General features: G+C 37.3%; 1 protein-coding gene across 1 annotated transcript in view; it reads left to right on the forward strand.

The window, feature by feature from the left end:
* The window catches only part of cacna1ha (calcium channel, voltage-dependent, T type, alpha 1H subunit a), a 538,349-nt gene that overhangs the window by 36,345 nt on the left and 482,678 nt on the right, over window positions 1-19,326 (forward strand). The window contains exon 2 of the mRNA XM_068056489.1: window positions 18,061-18,143. Within this exon, the coding sequence (XP_067912590.1) occupies window positions 18,135-18,143 (9 nt within the window). The 5' untranslated portion in view covers window positions 18,061-18,134. The remainder of the gene's footprint in view (window positions 1-18,060; window positions 18,144-19,326) is intronic.

Below are 19,326 nucleotides of genomic sequence, written 5' to 3' on the forward strand. Positions count from 1 at the left end.
AGCAACACCAAGAATTTTTTATGGGAAATGGCAAAATTTGTAGCAGCAAAACCTTATGTTTGATGTAGCAATGCTGTCCAACTCACTAGTGGATTATTCTTCTGCTGAGAAAAAAATATATAAAAACCTGGACAAGAGTGGGACCTTCCTCAAAGATGTGGGGTAATTTTGATTTTAGCCGACAGTGTAAAATGCACAACATTAGCTCGGCCACCTGTTTTGCTTCCGAAATCTTCTGATTGATGCCATCCTACATAGTTTCCTCACCAGTTAAACACTGACTCACCCGAACTTAAAAATAGTCAAGAGCTTGTGGCCTTAAAGTTCCACTTCAGCAGCTGAATTATATCTGTGCATTACCTAGGAAAATGTCCTGCTCTTATAAAACAGCATATTATCCAGTTTACCTTGACTAATGTCATGGGAGATCCACTGGACTGTCAGTTATCTCATGCTTATTAATTTATAATATAATAAGAATCTTGTGTTTGTGCACACTGCCTGTGCCAACTTTTTCCATTATAATTTCATCTCCAAATTTATAATGGAAACTGCCTATATAATGTGGGTTGTCACACTATAATTGCAGCATTTCTCCCGTGGTTTTGTGCCACCTAGCTCCTCAGCCTGTGGGACAGAAAAACTCCAATGCTGCAACCAATTCTACTTCCCTATTTCTCAAACAGTTCTGAGTTTTGTCAAAGCATATTATGTAATAATAATTATATCTTAATTTCTTCAAATTATACCCATTGTTAGTCTTGTTTCGACCCTTACAATTGTAAAATGCTCTTTATTGATTAGCTCAAAGTAAAACAGCAGCAAATTGGAACTTGAAATATAAGGAACATATAAATCAATAGCAAAGTATATAGCTAGAAAGCAATGAATGAAAACTACTAATGAATTATGGAAACCTTTAATCTTGAACAACCAGTTAGGAGAGCATACCTTTAGGTAACTAAAGGAATCATTCAATTTTAAAAAAAAATAAATGGTACTCTTTTCTCTGTAACTGAAATTATTCATGACTAAAATAAAGTTTGAAATAAAAATTACAAAAGATTGCATTTATCGTAATTGTTATTCAGCGTGCCTAGGAGTTCAGGGAAGATAGGGAAGGAAAGAAAGGAGGAGGGGTAATGTTATGGATTAAGGAGAATATTGCAGTACTGGAGCGAGGATGTCCTGGAGAGTTCAATTACTGAATCTGTTTAGTTACTGTCAAACAATAGAGGTGCCAACTAGTTGGAATGATAGAGGAGAAAACTTGCAGGAAGATTGCAGAGGTGCAAAAACTATAGAGTAGTGATAATGGAGGACTTTAATTATCTGAATATAAACTGCAATAGTAATAGTGTAAAGGGTAGAGAGGAGAAAGAGTTTTTGAAGTACTGAAGTGTGTTCGAGAGAATTTTCTTGATCAGTATGTTTCCAGCCCAATGAGGAAGGAGGCATTGCTGGATCTGGGTTTGGGGAATGAGGTGGGTCAAGTGGCTCAAGTGTCAGTCAGAAAACTTTTAGGGAACAGTAATCATAGTATCATAAGGTTCAAGTTAGCCATGGAAAAGGACAAGGAGCAATATAAAGTAAAAATACTAGATTGGAGGAGGGCCAATTTCATTGGTGTGAGAACAGATTTGTCCCTGGTAAATTGGAATCATTGATTAGCAGGCAAAACTGTAATAAAACAATGGGCTGTCTTTAAAGAGATAGTTCGGGTACAGTTGAGGTACATTCCCACAAAGGGCAAAGGTAGGACAAGCAAAGCCAGAGCTCCGTGGATGATGAAAGAGATAGAGAGTAAGATGAAGCAGAAAAAGGGAGCATGTGACAGATGTTGGATTGATAATACAAGTGAGAACATGGTTGAATATTGAAAGTTCAGAGAGGGAGGGAAAAAGGAAATCAGAAACACAGAGGGTGTACGAGAAGAGACTGGCAGCTAGCATAAAGGGGAATTTAAATGCTTGCTGTAAGCATATAAAGAGTAAAAAGGTAATAAGATGAGGACTGAACAGAGAAAGACTATTTTCTTTTTGCAAAGTGAGCAGTGAGGGTTTACAAATTTAAAGTGGTCTCAGTGAGTGAAGATAGAGGTTAGGCAAAATATCTTTATGCAGAGGGCTTTTGGAGCCAGGAATGCTTTTCCACGGAAGTGATTGAGGCGGATGCCATTGGATTTTTTAAATGGAAGACTGGATAATAATTGAAGCAGAGGAAGATACAGGACTATGGGGGGGAAATGGAATCTTGCTTAGATACAATGAGCCGCAAGACCTTTTCCTATGCTGTAAACCTCTAGGGCTTTTGTTACTCAGTTAATGGAACTGTTACCAAACTAAGTTTAAGAGGCTTCATTTTGGTCATTCTCATTTTTGGGGATTCCATGAATAGGTAGGGAGCCAGAGATGCATGTATAGCCAAGAGGCGTCAATGTGTTTAGGACTTGGCCTGAAATGCCCATTCCTGTGTTGGATATTCTATGTCATTCTTTGCAGCTATTTTCAAACCTTAAGTACCTTTTAGCTTTAAAATAATGATGAAGTAAGTACCTCCATTTCATTACATGCAAATTAATTGGACTAAATTCTTCAGATCATCTCCATAATTTTTTTTTACCAGATGTCTGCTGAATAATTTTACTAAAATAAAAGCAAAATACTGCAGATGCTGGAAATCTGAAATAACTTAAAGTGCTGGAAAAACTCAGCAGGTCTGGCAGCATCTGTGGAGAGAGAAGCAGAGTTAACATTTCAGGTCAGTGGCCCTTCTTCAGAACTCTGTTGTGAAGGAGGGTCACTGACCTGAAATGTTAACTCTGCTTCTCTCGCCACAGATGCTGCCAGACCTGCTGAGTTTTTCCAGCACTTTCTGTTTTTATTTCAGAGTAATTTTACTAAGTGTCCAATATTCTGTCTTTAACTTATCACTATTGGCATCTTTGAATAATTTATAAATTTAGGTAGCGAGAATACTAAGTTCACTCACTAACTGCAGATCATGTAACATGCAGTGTAGTAAGTTTGAGCACCCACCATAAATGGCTTGAAGTGATTTTAACACCTTTTTATGGTTTGATCTGTTTTTAAAAAAAAGCATGGGAAAACCTAATTTGTTGTTCAATATGAGCTCAACAACTTGTGCCAGTTGCTGTGTTTCTTCTGATGAATTAATTGCATGACTTGCCTAGTAAATGTGTTTACATCCAGTTTGCTGGTGGAGCTACTTCTCTGGTGTATGTCAAAGGAACTTTTTCGATCAGGATGGGGTTGGGTTGGAAAGCATCGCAAGCGTATGTCCAGCGATCTTTCTAATTGTGTTATGCTTGTTGAAAGGTTCATTCTGTAACATAGTTTCATGGGTCTTTTTTAATGTATGTTGAGGGAGCCTTATTCTCTGTTGCATGTCAAAGGGGAAATTCCATTTTCTGGTTTATGTAGAGGGAACCCAATCTGTAGCTTTGATCCTGAGTTTCCTAGTTCTATATTGATTTTTGTTAGGTGTGTCGCTCATCTTCAGAATATGACCCCTTCCCCAGAGAGCTTTAACAGCTTCATATGGAATAAGAAAATACATATTACGAGTTTTCTGTAGTTATCATGGAAACACATTCCTAATGAATCTCCAGAGTTTCCTTTTCTCTTATTAGTGCAGTTAGGAGATGACACTCTATGCCATCAAGTTTCTCAGCAATAAAGTTACTATGGTAACAATGTCACCAATATTCAGGTTTGTGGAAATTACCCACATTAAACAGATGATGGAATTGCTAAATGCAAAGCTAGATTTATTTGAGTTGCAGGAATATGACATTAGAAAAAGTACAATAGGATCTTCTAGCGCATAAAACAATTAACTATTTTAGATCAGATGAGATGCACTCGACAGTTCTAACTTGGTCAGATTGTGAGGTTTTTTAAACATGTTAAAACCAATTTTCCTGATGCCTGTGTGCACTGGTTCCGTGGACAACAGGGCTTCGATATTAAAACCTCACAATACGGACAGGAGAGAGTTGAGGGATGTTGGGGTAAAGACTTGAATAAATGCAATATGCCACACACAAGCTCACTGTGCAACAGGAAGCCCTATTTAAAATTCACTGCTGTATGGGTTTCCCAGGGTCGGAAAACCCAACAGTGAAGAAGAGGCGGGAGCTGCTCATTCCACAAACTAAGTGCCTTTCTCAGCACTGCTTATGGACCAGGACCCAGGCCTCACAAGGAAGCCTTTGGCCTCCTCCCAACCTGACCGCCAACCTCTATCCCCACTGCTCATTGCGGCCTCTCTTCCTTCCAGCGCGATCACAACCTTCCTTTCTCCCAGCCCCCAACCACTGACCACCTCCCCCCAACCCACCCCCCTCACCATCGACGATTGGCAGGGACCGTCCCCACTAATCTTCAGCTACAGCGCCTGCCACTGGTGTTCTCTCCCAACTGCCAGCTATGCTATCAGTTTGGCTGAATGCTGGGCTCGCAATGGATATAAAAAAAAGACATTGAGGTCCTGCCATTAAGTTCACAAGACCTCCCCGTACCAAGGCTTGCCGAGTTCTTGAGATGTTTTTGGCCTCCCAGTTTTCCTGCAACTATCAGGGCCTAGGTCTGTAGTACACATTCCTGCGATCAAACCGATGGGGTGGGAAGCTCCTGCCTGAAATATGCAAGAGCAACAAAATACAATTTAACTTTCATAGAATGAATGTCACAGTGCCTCTCATGTTATTTTCTGTGGATATCGTTATGACGGACCCTTGCCTTGAAGACTGCCCATGAAAACTCAGCAGTAGGAATTGCAGGATTGTGCCTTCAAATCAAAGGCAGTTAGTAACTTCCATTTACCTTTGGGTGCATCACTTTTTTCTGGTAATTCAAGGTGGCTTATTTAGAGTAAGCATCAAATCCAAGGGGGGAGTCCTATCTGGTACTTGCACTTAAATTACCTGTACATGAAAACCAGTCATACAGTCAGTCAGTCAAGGTCAAGTTGGGTACATTGGGAGAGTGCATTACCTGACTTAGATGTGGGAAAGGTTGGGAGGAAAAGCAGCCCCATTTTTGTTTCAGAACAAAAATATATTTAGTTAGTACTTTTACCCTGTGTACTGTTCCAACATACAACTGTATTGACATTTTTTAACATTATTTCACACTATCTTTCTTGAGGGGCCTGCACTCAGTGCCGCATGGTTGTCTACAAACAAAAGAAATCTAACTGGTAAACTACCAAAATGATCTCACATCAGCTTGTGTCATAGATGGCTCTTTGTCAGGAAGAGGTATGGTTTAAGCACATGTTGTTTAATGGGCACTTTGAAAATAAAGCTGTTTTTTAAATGAAAATACAGGTTACTCTTTAGTTCCTCATAGCATAACCAGTTAAGGGATCTCTGAGTAATGCCATGGGGATATACTTGCTATTGGAAACATTGAGATGTCTCCAGTTGTTAACAGGGACTTTACACATAGTATTCCCCAGTGGGTCAATGAAATGGTACAGGGACCGAGCTGAAAATTTGGAAAAAGCATATCATACAATTTGCACTATTTAATTTTTAAAAAATCAAGGACCACAAGTTAAATTGGATGGGGAAAGTCAATTCTTCAATCTCAGTTCATCCATCTAGAAAACATACAGTCTGCCTATTGCAGCATTGAACTGTCTCTTAAACATCTCCAAGGGTTTTATCCCTACAACCTAGAAGTCCATTCTCAAATGTTGATTACTCTTTGCATATAGAAGAGATTCTGACCAGTTCTGAGTTTTTCTTTCACCAGTTTGCTTTTTTTTGTCCAACTGTCACCTTGAATTAGTGCTGTAGATCTACCTAATCAATGTTGTTTAGTGTGTTACAGCACTTATAAGGCATCCTCTCATTTGCTTCTTTTCAAGGCTGAATAGTGCAACATTCTCTATTTTTTCCTCAGGACTCAATCCTCTAACACTAGAGATTTAACTTTAACATAATCCACCCATGAGAAATTGATGGAATTGGATCAACTGCCCATTTTACACCCTGCCCGTTTTCACATTCCATTGACTTCAATTGGCCTGGGTGTAAATCTGATCCTGTCAAACAGATAAGGTTAAAATTACCCCCGCAATGTCAGTTTTTTGGCTTTTTTCTACACTGTTTTCTGGGGCTGCAAATCTCCTTTTTGCGTCTTAGTGCTCAGAACTGGATACAGTACTCAAGGAATGGCCTGACCTGTATACCGCACAGTTTTAGGATGTCATCCCCTTATTTATGCTCAATTGATCTAGTAGTATTGCTTAAATTCTAATTCCTTCATTAAATACCATTCCACAGTGACTGGACATGTTAATTGCTAAGTTTGCAAACACACTTGGATCTCTTTCAATTTCATCCTTAACTAGTTTGACATCGTTCATCAAGTACATATGCCACCTATTTTTCTTCCAATATGCAGTATTTACACATATTCCTATTGAATTTCATTTGTCACTGTTCTGTCCATTATGGATTTCATCAAATTCATTTTACAATGGCAAAATACTGGAGATGCTAGAAATCTGATCATTTTTTAGATACTTGGCTGCTTCATTAGATTTGACTTTCCAGTGTAGTGGTGGACACAATCACTCTCTAATGGTGGAGTATTATCTGTTATGAAGATAAGAGGATCTGAAATTGTGAAAATATTATTACTTTACACACATTGGTGAAATTTACAGACCTATGTACATTAATCATTTTTCCAATGACGCTGAAAGATTTGGAAAAAAGGTCTAAAGCAGCAATAAATTAAAAACTGTTGAACAGGGATGATGATGGTGGTCCTTAAAAACGTAGTTCATTAATGGCTGTTGTCAAGACAATATCCTACACCCATTATCAAGCTTAGCAGAATTTAAAACATGACAGATGTTGGAAAAATGTACTTTTATTGTTAAGGTTATAAGGTAGGCCTGTTATTTGAAAATTACAGTTTGAACAATGGGTGCCAGTGACTATGGCAAATCATTTGTTATTGCTCAGATCTGCCTAGAAATCAACATTTTCATTGCTTCTAGGCTTTTAGTACAACATTGCTATTGAGCTAAGTTTCCTAAATAAGCCAATAAGAAAGGCATGACATTTGATAAAGGGTGGCAAATTGAATTGCGTGTGGTAACTTGCTGAATTTGCTGCAGGATGTTGAGCTGCAGCAGATCATTTTCCCTATCAAGGACATTGTTGAAGAGATCTTAAGTTAATGGTCTCAGTAGTGTGAGAAAACCTCTGCTGCTATTCTACCAACAGAATATGAGTAAAGCAGAATTAAACAGTGAACGTTGTATTGTACTATAGGGGGACAGTAGCAGAGTGGTAATGTTCCTGGGCTAGTAATCCAGAGGCCCAGACTAATGCACCAGAGAAATGAGGTTGTGGCGCAGTGGTATACAGTCGGGAGGGGGTGACCCTAGGAGTCCTCAACGTTGACTCCAGATCCCATGGAGTCTCATGGCATCAGGTCAAACACGGGAAAGGAAACCTCCTGCTGATTACAATCTACTGCCCCCCCTCAGCTGATAAATTAGTGCTCCTCCATGTTGAACACCACTTGGGAGAAACACTGAGGGTGGCAAGGGCACACAATGTACTCTGGCTTGATGGTAATGGTAGAGTGAGGAATATGCAAAGCCATGAGGTTACAGATTGTACAATGGCCTCAAATGAACCATTTACTAAATATCAAACGAATAACAAATGAACAATATACTACAAATACTAACATAATATAACATCACTGGAGATGCGGTCATTAGCCCTAAATGCTTCACTTATTTTGTGAGTTGAACTGTGCATATTCATTCTACTTAGTAACTCCACTCAGTATGCAATGATGTCATCATTGCTCACTAAGGAGAAATACTTTTAAAATGTATAAATGGACATAAATAGATAAAAGGATCTTAAGGAGGTATGGTAGTGCAATGGTTATATTACTGGAATAGTAATCCAATAACTAATTAATATGAGTTCAAATTCCACTATGGCAGTTTGAGAATTTGAATTATCTAAAGAATCTGGAAATAAAAAGCTGGTGAAGATGTCTAATTGTCATAAAAACCCAACTGGTTTATTAATGTCCTCTGGAAAAGAAAATGTGCCGTCCTTACCCAGTTTGGTCTATATCTAACTCCAGTACCATATCAATGTGATTGACTCTTAATTAAAGTGGCCTAGCATGCTACTAAATTGTACCAGATGAGGGCAATTAAGGGTGAACAATAAATGCTGGCCTTGCCAGAGACAAGCACATCCCAAGAATGAAAAAATACTTAATATATTTTGTATTTATCTGATTTTTAAAAGGATGTTATTGATGAAACATTCATTTAATGTAATTTTCTGACAGTCACAATTCTGTGAGTAAACATGAATAATATCTTCATGAAAATATGTTGGGCAAATGTTTTTGATTGTAATAATGTAAAGCGTTACAAAATACGCCATTACGTTCCTTGTGCACCACATTGCTATTATGGAAAATATTCATGATACTTCTCCATCTGAAACAAAGAAAGGTTTGTTTATTTTTTTGGTAGTACTTTTTGACGGGCTGAAATGAAGACCTTAGATATTTCTGTTTCCAGTCTTCCTCTTTATAAATAGCTTCCATTGCATTTGTTTCCAAGGGCCTTCAATAAGTCTTTATGGAACCTTTAAAAAAAAAATCAACTTTTTAAACATTTACTTGAATGATTGTCGTTCTTCTATCTTTTCAAAAGATTTATGTTCTGTTACAGTTATTTGGGAACCGGCTGTTCCCTTAAATTGGTCCCTAGTAAACAATGAATATGATGGACAGTGTTTGAACTTCTGAAATTGGCACATAGGCCTTTGGTTTGAGGGACTTGAGAGTTGAGTGCTTGTCGTTATGTAAATTGACCTAGAATCAAATGCTAAGTGGGAATTGCTTCTGAATCTGTTTGTCACGATTTAATAGTGTTTTACACCTGGTGATAGTGATAAGCATAAAGAATTTATGATTTAAAAACATTAGCAGTTACTTGAAAAACTGTGACTGTCAGGATAATGTTGGGATGTGATTATTTTGGTACATTGCCAACTTTGTTAATCCTGAAAGTTTTAGTCATTGTAGTTCTGCTAAATTTATAGAGTTTGCATTTGTTCAGCAGGGTAACAGTTAAGAACTTCAGTGTCATTTTATGATGACCTTAGTTAAGACCCTTTTCATTTAAATGTTCAAAAGGGTGTTTCTTTAGTTTTATCCTATTCCATTCTATTTCTCTGTAGTTTAACATGGACCTAATGCATGTGTTTGCTTTTATGCTTTTTTGACATCAATCATCTTTCACATCATGTTTTAGCATCTCCTTTTCTTTATTTTCATTTGTTCACTTTGTTCCCTACTTAATGTTTCTTTATCACCATGCACATATATGTTAATAGGAACATACTGTGGAGTGTTGTAAATCTTCTCATCATTTAATTGCAAGTGAACTTTCTAGAAAATATAAAGTTATGTTTCCAAAGTAAAATCTGGTATTCTAGCTAATTTGTACTTTAGTAATGACATCCACAATAGGTTAATACACTGTAATAACATCTTGACAATGGTCTGAGGAATTTGAAATGTGACAAAATTTTGAACTCTTTGGAGACAAACATGGCATAATCTAAAATACAGCATTATTTTGTAATTTGTTGCTGTAATGGACAAAATAAAGCAGGAATGAAGCCCCATTCTGCATATGAAACAAAATGGGTACCATGATGACAAAGCTAAGATGAGGTGTTGCATTATTGTAACCAATGGTTGGAAAACTTACTTAAACATAACTAAAGTATGGTGTTACCTTCTTGTGCTTTTACTAATTTCACCATTCTTGGTGAAATATGGCTAAATCACATCAAATATATAAATGTTTAGAATATTAACATACATTAAAGGCAAATGGCAGGATTAGGTTCTCTCCCAGACAACTTAAAATTGCTTGCTGAGAAAATCTCTCTCTTTTTCTCTCACTATATGTATGTCTCTGTCTCTTTTTTCTCTGTTTATTTCTCTTTGTCATCCTTTCCAGCTCTTTCCCCACTTGTCTCTGTATCTGGCATTTTCTTGAAAGTAGCTAAATTAAGGTTTTGAATATTGTACTGCTGCACTTACTGGTGCTTCTGGACTGCTTATTGTTTTCCTGTACCATAACTCATTCTCAGTGTCTGTCACTGAAATCTTACATAAACGTGTGCTGCCTGAATAGGAAATGCTGTATGTAGACAAATATATATGCAAATCTTTTTTTCTTTGGCATTAGCATTGCTGAGCAATTGTTGTCCTTTTGTTTCAATGACTGTAGTACTTTCTATGTACAACTACTGGACATTACAAAAATATTAGTAATGACCAATAATGACTATCGTAAGCTAAACAATATTTGATGCCTGTTTTGAGTAGACCAGTATCATTTTAAAAACCAAGTTAAGCTGTCTGCCAAGGTGCAATGCAGAAATTCAAATATAAAAAGTAGGACTTGCATTTATATAGCACCTTTCATGACCATGGGATGTCCCAAAGCACTTTGCAGCCAGTGAAGTACCTTTGAAATCATGTCACTGTTGTGATGTAGGAAACATGGCAGTCAATTTATGCATAGCAAACTACCACAGATAGGAATGTGATAATGACAAGATAATCTCTTTTTGTGATGTTGATTGAAGGATAAATATTGGCCAGGACACCTGGGTAAATCCCCTGCTCTTCGAAATAATACCATGGGATCTTTCACACTCACCTGAGAGGACCTTGGTTTAATATCCCATCAGAAAGAAGGCACCTCCGACAGTGCAGCACTTCCCTAATACTGCACTGGACTGTCAGCTTTTGACTTTAGTGCTCAAATCCTGGGGTGGGACTTGAAACCACAACCTCACAATTAGTGTCAGTTGTGGCTCAGTTGCTAAGTCAGTATAAGGAATAGTGTTATGCCAATGTGCTTTGTTGAATGATTTTCTTTAATCAACTAACTGGAGATTTGAATTTTTTAAAAAGACTTTTTTTAAAGATATTTAAAACAGGATGACTTCTAGCAGCTTAAAAAGAACACCTGGTTTGCAATACTGTATCCTCCATTGCAAAGGACTGTGAGGTGTGAGACGAAATGTCTGTGCATTTCCCAGCAAGAACCAAGACTCAGGAAGTTTAAAGGAACTATCTGTTCTTACAAAAACCAGAGAAATACTGGAAACTGCTCTGTTTGAGTGTGTCATGTGACAGGACCCTCCCCATCTGCGGTTTTAAGCTGGTGTTTTCTCCGCAGCAGAGGAGAAGCAGACCCACGTGGGGAGGCTGCTCCTCCTCCTCCTCTTCCTCTCATCCTCCTCCCCTTCCTCTCATCCTCCTCCTCCTCCTCCCCTCCCCTCACCTCCCCTCACCTCCCCTTCCTCTTCCTCTCTCTTTGCTAACTCAAGAAAACCTGCCCAGTTGGTTCTTGTTCTGATCATTGCAAGCAAGTAATCAAACACTGAATTGGCCAGTACATCCGTTTTAAGAAAGTTTTAAACCTGCTGTAGTCAAACAAGGAGAGGGAAAAGAGGGAAGCCCTTCAACCCCTCCTCAATTGACTGTAACAGTTAGTTTGTATCCCCAGTTCTTCTTACCGTGAGCACAGCTATCATGAGGAGTTTCCAAGTGAAGATTTAATAATTCCATCAGAAGGAGGTTTACCTCTTGCACATTTGCATAAGAACATGGATAGACACTGGGAGCAGGTGATGTACCCCCCGACCCCCTCCAACCACGGATAAGGGGAAGCAATATTCAATTTTAATCATCAATTTTAAATAGTCAATTTAAGTAATTCAAATTTTTCATTAGTGATAGAATGTCACTTTGTAAAGTTTTTTCTCAATAAAATTGAGTGCTAACACAATGGCAAGTTATTTTGGATTAATTGTTTATATGCAAGGTTCCTCAGATCATGCTGAACTGATTGATACAGAATTTGCTGTAACTTGATCAAACTTGGCATTTAGGTAAAGCTTTCAATGTGATTACTAAGTTGAATTATTCTATTTTGTGGTGATATGTTAAAATGCCATATTGTACATTCTTTATATCCTGGTAGTTTTAGTTGAAAAAGTAGTCTTGGTTGTTTTTCTAATGACTTTGAAAGTTGCTTGTAATTCTAAATTCAAAATGGGGACAGAAGGAGGTTGAAGTGAATGGCCTGCATTAGTGTGTTTGTACTTTTGGGAAGGTTATCTGCATAGTGTCAGCTTGCATTCACTAATCTGCTAGTGTGTTCGATGAGTTTGTGATTAGGAATGTATATAGAGATTGAAACAGCTTCATGTTAGTAATTCTTTCTCTTTTTAGTCTCCTCTTGCTCAGAAATGCAATATGGCTATTATTTTCAAGTAAAAAGGGAGGTCATCATGTATAGGTGGTTTCTGTTGTTTTGATCAGTGGTTCCACAACTCTGCATTTATCACCACTGGAATATGATGAAGCTTTGCCTCTGCTGAACTCAGTTAGGAATATAACTATACTACCTGGGGACAGGACTGTTGTTGGCCTGTCTGAATATAGTGTTAAAAATCAGGCTGCACTTTTTGGACCTTGGATTTATGGTGGGCTCCAGAGAAAAAAAAGGATGATTTTGCAGTCGGGTAACATATTGCACATTTTATTTCTAAAATTCTGAGGTCAGGGTTATCTCTCAGAGCTTCCCTTGGTGGTTTATGACACTGCCTCATGGTTTTTTTAATACATGGGTTTGATGATACTGATATTGTTCCAAGTGTTCTTATTAATCTTCTGACTAGTCTGTCTTTGGTGGGATTGCTCTTAGAATGCTGGTGAGGCTAATGTACATGTGCTTCACAAATATCATAACTGGGAGTGGATTAGCCTTTCATTTTATTAAGAGCAGGTTAATTCATTTAAATTGTTAGGATGTCCTCCTGAAATGATTGCCATTCACGTTTGAACCTTAGTAACATCTATGGAAAAAATAATAAAAAGGAAACCTAACTAACACCTAGGTACAATTCACCAAGCTGTTTATTGAGATTTGTAACTTTTCAGCCAAATTAGCTGAAACATTATTGAGCTTTTCCCGCCAGGTTTAACTTGGTACCCACCTATTCACTACTAAGTTACTATCCATTCAACCAGAGGTTTTCTTTTTGTAGGCACATCACTGAACTGCATTATTAATAGTTAGATTTCTCTCGTGAGTGCCTTAATGGCTACTGTTCATTTTCAAAGAAGAATGGGACAGGCTGCCTCGTTAAGTTCTGAATGAACTTTATGTGGTGTTTGATGTATAATCTATTTACTGAATAATGTATTTTATGTTTACACATCCATCTTCTGAGGTTTCAGACAACACTCCCAATGACCTTATGTAGTCTTACTGTCCTCTTTATTAAATGTAACCATTATTAACCATCAGTTTGAGTGGGTAAAGTGATAATGAATGACAAAAACCCATGGTATTATTCACAGCTGCCATGTACACTTTTCATCAGTGCTTTCAGACATTTCTGTATGGGGGAACGTGCTGCCAATATTGACCTACTTCTGGGGACACCCATTCCTCACTAACATAAGGCCATGTCCACAACCCAATGGAAAACAGTACCATCATTATAGAAAACATGGGTAGCATTTTCAACTTTGGCAAGGCATGAAATGGATGATAGCAGATTGGCTGCTTGTTTATATACCCCATCAAATTTTCTTTTGCAATGGAAGTTGAAAGCTCAGTGCATGTTTTATCTCTATACAGTATCAGAAATAATGTGCTAATAAATCAAAAATATAGAAATTTAATGGCTGAGAGACAGAAATTTGACTTGCAGATTCCATAGAATCCCTGTGGATGCCCTTTGCTCCAGGAATCCCTTTTTGAAAAATCTATGCTTTGCCTCTTCTATGTAGTTGCTCTGTTTTCTCTCCTCAGTGACCAAAGCAGGGCCCCATTGAAATAAATATTTTGACACAAATGAAGATAGAGACACTTGAACCCTACAAACTTGGAAGCATATTATAAATGATGAGAAATTTTGATTTTGAGAATAAAGTTGTATTCTTGCATTTTTAGGAGGAGACAGTAAAGTGCAGTAGTGCTATTCATTGTCAATCCTTCGAGGAGCAATGAAACATTCAAAATCCTCACCTTTTAATAAAAGGATCACACAGATTGAATCTCAGTTTTATTTGCAATTGTGGGTTGAAAATGATTGCTTTCTCTCCTTTAGAGTAGTTAAACCAGGGCATATGTGGGAAGAGGAAATAATTGTACCATTTTTAAATTTCTGGAAATGTGACTGGGTTGATAAAGAAACAAGTCTTTCCTTTTAAAGCATTGATTTACTGTAAAAATATTAATTTAGTGGTTTCAGAGTATCACTTTGAGACAATTCTCTTGTGTATATATGTGAGAATCTCTTACTTAAAATGTGCTAAATTTATCCACAGATTGGTTATACTGATATAGGTATGTGAAAATTAGCATCAGCATCTAGTTCTACTTTATACACTCCTTTCACTAAAATGTATTTGGTATATGGATTTCATTGCATGTTTCCAATTCCTTTCTAAAATCTGTTTTGTGTGAGGTATTCACTAGTACATTAGGGCAATGATTGGCACTTCAAACCTCAGTAGAGAAATACACTGATCCTAGACATAATGATACTAAACAAATAAGTTATCCTCATGTCATTTGTAGTCGCTCAATGATCATTTAGTGAATGCTTAAGATAAATGAAGTGACGCAAGTATTGCAAAGATAGTTGAACAACAAACAGTAACTGAGTTATTAAAATTATACTTTTTGTAAAATTTATTGCTTTAAAATTCTTTTTGTGATTTTACTGGAAGATATCAAAGTAAAGTGAACGGACAGATGACAACATGGCATAAAGTGACCACTTATGAGATTGTCCAAGTGTTGAATTATATTGTGTAATAATAAAAAGTTTCTTAAAAATGCCTCAGTTGACTCACTTTGAATTTCTATTTGATTAAAATGTAACCTGTTTTTGTTTAGACTTGGTGATAAAAAAAAAATTTAAAACTCATTTTTTGTCTAAGTAATCACGATTTGCATGATATAGCATTTAAACTCTACTTAACTAAATCTGGAGAGCTCAGGTATTGATTGTCAATGGCCCAGGCATAGCAGCTCACAAGTATGTGCAGAGGTGCTGCTTTAGTTGAACCAGATAAAATCACAAAACTTGTGAGCACAGAGTAACAGAGTACTGATGAGCTTTCCACTGCTTGGCTATTTAGGGTGCATCTTTCAGGTGAGGGCACTCACTACAGCATTTTCTGTAGCCAAATGGGAAGAATCCCTGGTGACAGTTCTACTTCCCCAGCTCCTGTTGGTGAGCCAAGGCGACTGACCAATTATGTGCAGTTCCTTGGAGTACCATAGACCTGGCTGGTTGAGTCTGCCATGGATGGTTCACTTTGTTCTAATTTTCCATCACCAGTTTTATCCTCTTTAAACCAACTTGATCCCAGTGAGACCCATTGACCTCTCTGCTATTCAGTGATAGGTTATGAGTGGCATTCTGTGCACTACAACTCGCTATAAAATGTGTGTGCATTGTTACCATGCTCCTGACCGTAGCACAGACACAAACCCTACCCTGCTAAGCAATATTCCACCAATTGGAGTTACGGCACTTTCATAACAACTGCTTGTGTTTATGCAACTCAGTCATGTTCTATGAAACACATTTTCACACTTGTCCACCTGATAATGTCTTACAGCAGCTGTTGTGAAAAACCCTAGAGTTCACACAGTACCTACCTATTCAACAGATATCTGCCTTTAGTATGGTTAAGGGATCTCTGCAAGACAGCTTGAGATGTTTCAGTCATGTTGATGCGCCAGCTGTCTGTGTCCAGTGCCTTATACAACTCTTGCTCCTCACAAGCTATTTAATCCAGGTCCTCAGGAGTTGAATGTCGAGATAAAATTCTATTAAATAAAAGTTTTAAAAGGACTAAAATTAGAAAAGTCACTGTAATTGCCCTAATGAAGCTGGGGGGAGCTTGAATGCTTCACAAAGAACATCATAGACCCTACTGTCCTGGTCTGCACCCCTCCGCCATAACGCCCTACCCAAATATTCTCTCCCTGCCCATGACTTAACTGTGTGCCAGTGAGCCTTCCTGTAGTGCTGGCAGTGATCCTCTCCCATCCCTCAACCACTTGCCATTTTAGGGCATGCAGCCGACTGGCGGCATGTAGATGAGGCCGAAGAGTTAAAATACTCTGGGCACTAGGTTTATGCCTGTGAATGTGTTTTGCACTCACTACGCTTTCCCATCCACCTGAAACCTGCCCCTCATTAAGATCCTCTGCGAGTCTTATCCCAAATGGCCATTTAGAAGAGACTATAATATTTGAAAGGCAGCAAAAGAAGTATTTGAAAAGTAAGGTTACAGAGAAGTGATAAGGAAATGGAGTTCCAATTGAAAAGCTTCCTCAGTGGGCCAAATGGCCGCCTCAGCGCTGGGCTTAGTTTCTATGATTTTATGCTACCTAGGATGGACTTTCACAGAGATGTGTCCATTGTGAAACTAACTTCCCTTTCATCAGTGAAGTAACACTAAAGATAGGTATTTGTAATGCTTGTAACATGGTGCTACACTAACGCATTGCTATCTCATAATCGTCTATCAACATACTCATAGGTTTTTGACAGGTTCTGAATAAAGCAATATACAGAGTAGTAAGTTAAGAGCAATTTTCTAGCAGGGATAAAGCAATTATAAATTGGAAATTTATACCTGTGAATAATTGTCAAATTTGGCTTTTGCAGTGTGGTTAGCATTAGGTACACGGGTCAAGTGCAGCTACACCTCCAGCTTTGACAGCTTTGAGACATTTGACGATGGGGAACTGTGTCCCTAACAGGCTGCTCCCTTTTTGGCTAATGAATTGTTACTTTCATTGCTCATTTAATGACTAAGTGAGATGCGGAAGTGTGTTTACTGACAAGAGGCATGCTTGTAAATCTTAAACAACAGTATAAACAATTCCTATTTTAAGCTATAACTATGTTAAAGATTAATGCTGCAGTCCACAGTTGTGTCAAAAAAAGACAAATGGTTAAATATAGAAATCTGCATTACCAAAAACAATTCATTGCATTTGTGATGATTGGATCTAAGCAAAACTTTTATTTGATTACTTATTTGTAAATGTTTGTTGCACTCACTAAATGGATTTTTTAAAATTTCATTTTAGAATCTTTATTTTTTGCAAATAAATTTTGTGATAGCCTACAATATAGTGTGCCTTTTTACATGGAAAAATCTGATTTAAAATTAACTTTTTGAATGTGTGATGGAGAGACCCTTCCAGACACTATTGCAATGCTTATGACCATATTTATATCTATTTCATGCAGAAGTATGTCAGTAGATTTCAGTAGATAAATAATTTACATACTAAATAGGTAGGATCTGGTAGCTGGCTTGATAATAGGCATGGAAAGTTGTGTATTCAGTAGCAGCTCATTCAAACATTGGGTGCCATTTACTTAGAATAATCAAAGCACTTTAGTAGGAGTTGCAGTACACTGATGTGATTTACAGGTGATGCCTGTAATCTATTTACTTAAGCTCTTCCCAGGCTTTGTGTATCACGACAACCAAAAATCGCACTGTTTGGCCTAACAGCTAATTTTAATTTACACAGCCTATGAACAAAATCTGATCCATTTACCTTGGTTGTTGTAGTTTTCTTACTCCATCAAACAGAAATGCTATTGCTTCTGTGGAAATTTAACATTACTCCCATTTTGACAATCCAGTCCTGTAGTCAATGGCAAGTGGTGATAGCAGCACATCCAAAAGGCCAACTTTGAATGCTTACATATTCCTTTAGGGGGAAGAAAAGAATTCACTTTAAGTTTGATAAAGTACAGTGCTGACTGCTGTATTTTAATTTATCTGTGCAATACTTAAAATTTATTGAATCTTTCCGTTATAATATAAAGGATGGTCTGCTATCCAAGCTGTAATCACATGGAATCATTGCCCCCTTATTTAGCTTGAGATGAGGAGGAACACAGAACCAGTGAAGTGACGTATCCAGTCTTATTTCCCTTCCCTCGGATCTCCAATATGTCCAAGGTTGGTTTATATATCTGACTATAGAGTGTGTTTTTAATTTTAGCTCAGTGAAATTTTCATTTTAGTGTTTAGCTCATCTAATTTGTTGATAATTATTTCCTGCAGTTAGGCTTTTTGGCCTGAAACCAACTTAAAACTGCATATATCTCGCAATACAAACCTAATCATCTCTTCCTTATATTACATAGAAACAATTTCATTTTTGGTGCAAATTGGTCTTAATATTCAATTATTTTGATCACTGATGAATATGTGCTGAAAATAAAACATAAGGGTTTATATTTATCAATAATTGATTATCCATATCTAAATGTTCTGTGTTCATTACTATGGAACAGCTACGCATGGTGTTGATTTTAAGAGTAAAGGTCGGTTTGTTTGTCATAGTGCTGTATACTTCTAAATGGCTGTTCATGATTAGTAGTGGCAGATGTTATTGATTTAAATAAATGTGTAAGATTAATTCTGTTATTAATGTGTTGTAAAGGCTTGCTTTAAATGCTGCAGACTGAAAGTAATCTGACTGCAAGCCCCTTTATCACCCTGTTGTGCTTGTCGTCTCAAATTCCTGGGTTTTCTGCGTAAGTATGCTAACATAGCCTCAGCAGAAACAGTTCGTAATAATTGATTGGTTGCTTAGCAACTGTCTTGTGCACCCAGGATGTTTTTGCCAAGACAGCAGGTCAGTAAATTCAAACATGCTATTATTAGAGGATATGGTATATAATTTATTTGATATTGATATCATTTGCTTACGTAAAAGCATGCTTAGCTTTGTACAATGGCAATATTATATCAAAATATTAGTATAGCTTAAAAATAATGTCTTTAATTGATGGCTTGCTGCTAATTTGGCAATGCAGTAACAGGTACCAGCCACAACAGGAGGTTCAAACCATAGTCAAAAATCTTTCCATTAATCAGATTTATTTTAATAATTTGCCTGCTTTTCAGTAGCAAATATGAATTGGTTTATATGCAAAGACCATTGAGTATACTAGTAATGTGACACCTAAAAATAGTATGATAGCAAGAACCATTGCTTTCATAAATGAAAATTAGTCATTACTGGAAGAACTTAAAAAAAAACTGACATGAATTAATCCAATTATTAGAAGTGAATGACATCTGCAGGCTGCAGTATGTTTTCTGGTGCCTTTCGCGTGATGTTTTAAAAAGTATA

Source organism: Heterodontus francisci, chromosome 24 (assembly GCF_036365525.1).
Source record: "Heterodontus francisci isolate sHetFra1 chromosome 24, sHetFra1.hap1, whole genome shotgun sequence".
Taxonomy (NCBI): domain Eukaryota; kingdom Metazoa; phylum Chordata; class Chondrichthyes; order Heterodontiformes; family Heterodontidae; genus Heterodontus; species Heterodontus francisci.